The sequence below is a fragment of the Chenopodium quinoa genome, unplaced genomic scaffold (assembly GCF_001683475.1).
Source record: "Chenopodium quinoa cultivar QQ74 unplaced genomic scaffold, ASM168347v1, whole genome shotgun sequence".
Lineage (NCBI taxonomy): Eukaryota > Viridiplantae > Streptophyta > Magnoliopsida > Caryophyllales > Amaranthaceae > Chenopodium > Chenopodium quinoa.
This window is the reverse complement of record NW_018745407.1, coordinates 506700-511936: the sequence shown is the minus strand read 5'-3', so window position 1 is coordinate 511936 and position 5237 is coordinate 506700. Positions and strand designations below refer to the sequence as shown.

At 38.3% G+C, this 5237-nt stretch overlaps 1 protein-coding gene across 1 annotated transcript; it reads right to left on the bottom strand.

Annotated features, from left to right (window-relative positions):
- Window positions 1-498: 498 nt before the first annotated feature.
- LOC110713095 lies at window positions 499-1892 on the bottom strand. Its single transcript, XM_021891556.1, has 3 exons — window positions 1244-1892; window positions 908-1110; window positions 499-828 (listed from the first exon to the last, which is right to left on the bottom strand). Exons 1-3 carry the CDS (start codon window positions 1890-1892, stop codon window positions 499-501), a joined length of 1182 nt encoding a protein of 393 aa, XP_021747248.1.
- Between the last annotated feature and the right edge of the window lie 3345 nt (window positions 1893-5237).

The window sequence follows — 5237 nt, the reverse complement described above, 5'->3', positions numbered from 1 at the left end:
GTGCGCCCGCGCCACTTGCTGTTCTTTTTGCCACTCTCCTTGATGCGTTCATGCGTGGGTACATCGATAACTACCATTCCGAGATTTTTGACCCCGGCATAACGATCAGTTTCTAAATGTGAAAAATGTGGGTTCAACACCCCAAATTATGGTAGCACCACGATGAACTCACCAAGTTCCAATTTCTTAAACTTAAGCACAAATTTCCTAACTTACCTTCCTAACAATTCTTACCCCTTTTTCCTCAAAATTTCAATAAAATTGAACATAAAGCACATTAAAAACCGCAAACTACCATTCTATAGCTCGTTCCACTTGATGTAATGCAACTTCCAAGAATTTAACCTATAAATCCAAAGTAAAACAAATGAAAGAAAAGAAAAGAAACTAAAAGAAATAAAATTAAGAAAAATTGAAATCAAAAGAAAAGGTTAGAAATCTCCGGGTTGCCTCCCGGGAAGCGCTTGCTTAAGGTCCTTAGCTCACCCTTCCTCCAAATCACGGAGGGTCAAAGAACACCACCTTCTTCAAAGTGGCAGATGGAGCAAATTTCTCTTCAATTTTTAGCAATTTATCGTTGTTGCTGGATGAAACTTCATTCGACAGTTCCTCAAAAGCAAGCTTCTCTTTCCATAACCTCATTCTCTTTCTCTTTTTCCTAGAAGCTCGTGCTTTTTTCTTTGCCTTGTTCCTCTTTGTAGATGATTTTGCTCCGTCAACACTCTTAGGATCATCGTCCTCCTCTTGAGGGTGAAGCTCGAACCAATGAGGAATGTCGATCTCCTCCTCGTCTATGAGCTTGGGAAACTCCTTTTTCTCTTCACTAACCTTCTTGCAATAAAAACAAAAAAAACACATCATCACAATTCTCAAGAATTTTGTTAGTTGAAGTATCAATCATGCATACATTATCAATAGAGCGAGGGGAATTAACACACATGATTCCTTTTACAAAAGACAAAGACTCATGCATCGATTTTAGCTCGAAACTTTCCTCTTTGTTACCAACTCTCAAAGTAATTTGACCTCCCTTGACATCTATCAAAGATCCCGAGGTAGCTAAGAAAGGTCTCCCTAAAATGATAGGAATATGGTCATCTTCCGCAATATCTAACACAATGAAATCAACGGGAATTGTGAATTCTCCTTTCTTAAGGGGAACATCCTCAACTCTTCCCTTTGGGAAATTGGTTGATCTATCGGCTAATTGAAGGGTCATATTGGATGGAAGGAGCGAGCTCACCTATCTTAAGTCTCTTGAAGACGGAATAAGGCATGATACTCACGCTAGCACCGAGATCACAAAGGGCATTTAAGAACAACTTTCCTTTGATTATGCAAGGGATGGAGAAACTTCCGGGGTCTTTCAACTTTTGGGGTAAGTCATTATGGATAAAGGCACTACAACACTCCCCCAAATTCACTGGTTCCACCATATTGTAATCTCTTTTACCGCTCAAAATTTCTTTAAGAAACCTAGCATAATTTGGCATTTGTTCCAAGACTTCAGTGAAAGGAATAGAAAGATGAATTTTCTTCAGCATCTCAATAAATTGTCCAATTTGCTCATCCAATTTGTAACTATTGAAATTTTGGAGGTATGGAAGTTTGGGCTTGTAAACCTCATCTTTCTTCTTCTCTTTCACCTTTGGCTCTTCATTAGATTTCTCAATCATCTTGCTAGACTCTTCATGCTTATTCTCTTTGCTCGAATCACTCCTCTCTTCACCCTCTTTACTCTTCCTAGGAACACTCTCTTCAAGGACCTCACTACTCCTAGTGTTGATAGGACAAAACGGTTCCTTAGGATCAATTTCTTGCGAGGGTAAAGAAGATGGGATAGCACAATCTTTTAAGGGGTTAGCTAGTTGAACGATGTGGTTTTCAAGCATCTTTCCATGATTAATAGGCCATGAAACATTTTGTCACTAGAGGCTATGTAATCGTCCAACTTCTTGGCTTGATCTACCATCAAATTCGCTAGCTTACTCATAAATTGAGATTGTTGATCATAAGAATCACCACTTTGGCATTGAGTTATTGGAGTACATTTGGGTGAGGAACCCCTTTGAGCATCATTTTGAAAATTTCCTCTACTTTGGTTACTCCAATTACCTTTGTCAAGATTTTTTCCGGAATTTTGACTATGATTACCATAACCTTGGTTATGATCCTCATATTCTTGGTCGTACCTTTGATCATTACAACCAAAGTTGTTATGGTTACCACGAAACCCTTGGGTTACTTGGTTCTTATAACCACTATTTTGGTTATACTTATCGTAGCTCCCATGGTTGTGATAGTTCCTATTTCCAACATTCTTTTGAGCATTAACTCTAGATCCAAAACCACTATTTCCAATATAATTCACATGCAAATTTTAATTTTCATCGTATTCATCCCATCCATCACAAGGAACATTTGGACAATTAGAAGAATCATGATCATTTCTTCCGCATAAATCACAAACAAACATTCTCTAATCATGCAACAAGAAGCGAAAAGAGGGTTAGAGTAAGAGGATGTACCTCTCCCTTTTAATTAAGAGGGAAGATCTTGTGCTTGTTAAGATGAATTTTCAAGCTTAGCTTTGATAGAAGCAACCTCCTTCCCTAAGTCCGAAAATAGAGTAGACAATTTGTTGATGGCATTGACTTGATTAACCGAGGCACACTCATTTGTTGACTCTTCCTCAACCTCTTGCCAACTCATGTAGTTCCTCACTACATCATCTATTACATCAACAACCTCTTCCACCTTCTTGTTCATGATTGGGCCTCCTGCTCTGGCATCTAAGCTCGACCTACCTTGAGGACTCAAACTACCATAGAAAATTTGAATTGTTAGGTAAGTTGGAATTTCGTGGTGTAGGCGTCGTTTGAAGTGCGCCTACGTTAAAGCATGTGGTGAATATGCTTGGCACTCATAGGAAGTGGAAATTGTCATAATACGATTAGGGACAACGATTAGGGACAAGGAAAGTAGGGAGTCGCCAACAAGTTTTTAAGGAACTTATAAACCGTTCACGGATCATGAAAGGCAACAACGAATAAAGGGACAACAATAGGCAACGACGATTGACCCGTGAAGGTTACACCCCATTCATAATCCATGAGATTACTAACTCCATATGGTTCGGAACCACGAAAGGAGGATCGGGGATGATGGTACGACGTGAGTCATGGAGTCACATTCGCCCGTGTTGGCCTCTACTCAATTCTTATAGTGAAAAGTGATTCCTGAGATCTCAAAGGCATACAAGCTAAATTGGTTGAATATTAATGCAACATATAATTCTAAATATTTGTGATCACTTGATTAAACAACAAGTTAAAAAAAGGAACCTAAACCGGTTGTCCAAATTATCTTATTAGGCGTGATTTTCTATTACATATTCCCTTTAAAAATGCAATATGGTGATCAATAAATATATAATAGAATTATCATTAATATTGGAAGCAATTTAACAATAAATCCAACAATATAAAATCGTTAGAAAAATAATAGAAATAGAAGGAACATAATTCTTACTGTGATTCTGTTTGCTTGCATCTATAAAATAATAAATGAGTTAGTAACTTCAAGTAAATAATAATAAAACGATAATTAAATTAAATCAAATAGAGTTGATTTGGGGCCAAACCCTCAAATAATTGCTATACCTTTAACGCCTTGGCTTAAGGACATAACCACGAGTAAAGTATGGACTCCTTGGAGTGCTTGAAGAAGGAATTTTGTAAGAAGAAGGGTAGGCTAGTGTTTAGGCTAGAGCATAGGGAAGAGAAGAATAGAGAATTAAGTGATGCCCCGTATATCAGAAATGAGGGGGTATTTATAGAAAAAATGTGCTGAGGGAACACACGGAACCCTAAAAAGATAAAAACCCTAAAAAAATGCACCGCGACACAGAAGAGGGCACCGTGACACGGTGCCTGGCACCGTCAGATGGCACAAGTTCCCGTGACACGGTGAACAATTGTGTGATGTGGAAAATATTTAGAGTACGGGGAATAAAACGCGTGAAGGGTTTACGCAGAAAGGACACGGAATTGCCCCGTGTCACAGGAGAGGCACCGTGTCACGGGGAATCCCACCGTCAGATAGGGAACATTCCCGTGACACAATGGACTACTACCGTGACGTGGGAGCCTGTAGTCCATTTGTCCGTCTAAATTCGTTTTTAACCCTAATTTCGTTCAGCATTTTTAAGTGCCGATTTATAATTTTTGGCCATTTCTGATTTATTAATATTAATTGGGCTAAAATAAATAAATAAATATAATAAATAAAAGGTTTGGGCCAAAATAACTAATAAAATGAAAAAGGTTTGGGCTGAAATTAAAAAAAGAACTTTGCTTAGACTAAACATCAAGACTGAATCCATGGACTATTCAAAAAATTGAATTTAATTAAATACGATTTTTTTAAGCACTCTCGGGATTAAATACTAAACCCGACCAATAGTGGCGGTGAAAGGTTGTTCATCATCGGGTTTGTTTTTGGGGAGACATTTTTAGGTGTCTACAGAAGCCCCCACTTTGACTGAGTTTGTAGAAACGTCAGTTTGGAAAACGATAGTCAAAGTAGTCGATAGGGACGGAGAATGATTTAAGACGTTCTGCGATCCTAAATCACTCTATATACGCCGATAACCTGCAAAAAAATGTTAATTCCACAGATAAAAGAGTAAAGGGGTAGAATACATATATCTGACACTAGTGTATCGGTGACAAATGAGTTTGGTAGCTTCCTATGCTTGAAGGAATCCACCAGATGACGTTTGTTGAAATGCTTTCCATGCTTGAGGAAAGCCAACTAACGAGTTTTGTAGCTTTCTAAGCCTAAAGAAACCTACCGGATGATATTTTCCATGCCTGAGGAAATTCGACGTATGATTTTGGTGTCATTCTATGCTTGAAGAAATCCACAGATATTGCATTCCATGCTTGAGGAAATCCGACTTGGCGGTTTTCTATACTTGAAGAAAAATCCACCGATAACACTTTCCATGCTTGAGAAAAGTCGACTTGGCGGTTTTCTATACTTGAAGAAAAAATCCACCGATAATGTTTTCCATGCATAAGAAAAACCGATAACTATAATTGCTGAAATTTGTAAGTGCATGATAGTTCGATTATCCCCGAACGTGGGCTGCAGATGATTTACCTTCAAGTCGACTATCTAACTATATTAGGCGCTTAAAGTGTCGAAAGTACAACCCTAATGCTTGTTAGGAG

Excerpts from the sequence above, each read along its gene's own strand:
- LOC110713095 (XM_021891556.1), bottom strand. The coding sequence starts at position 1,892 with ATGCTTGAAAACCACATCGTTCAACTAGCTAACCCCTTAAAAGATTGT. Across the intron at positions 1,111-1,243 it reads CTTCAAGAGACTTAAGATAG|ATATTGCGGAAGATGACCAT; the intron begins GTGAGCTCGCTC and ends TCATTGTGTTAG. Across the intron at positions 829-907 it reads CCCCTCGCTCTATTGATAAT|GTTAGTGAAGAGAAAAAGGA; the intron begins GTATGCATGATT and ends TATTGCAAGAAG.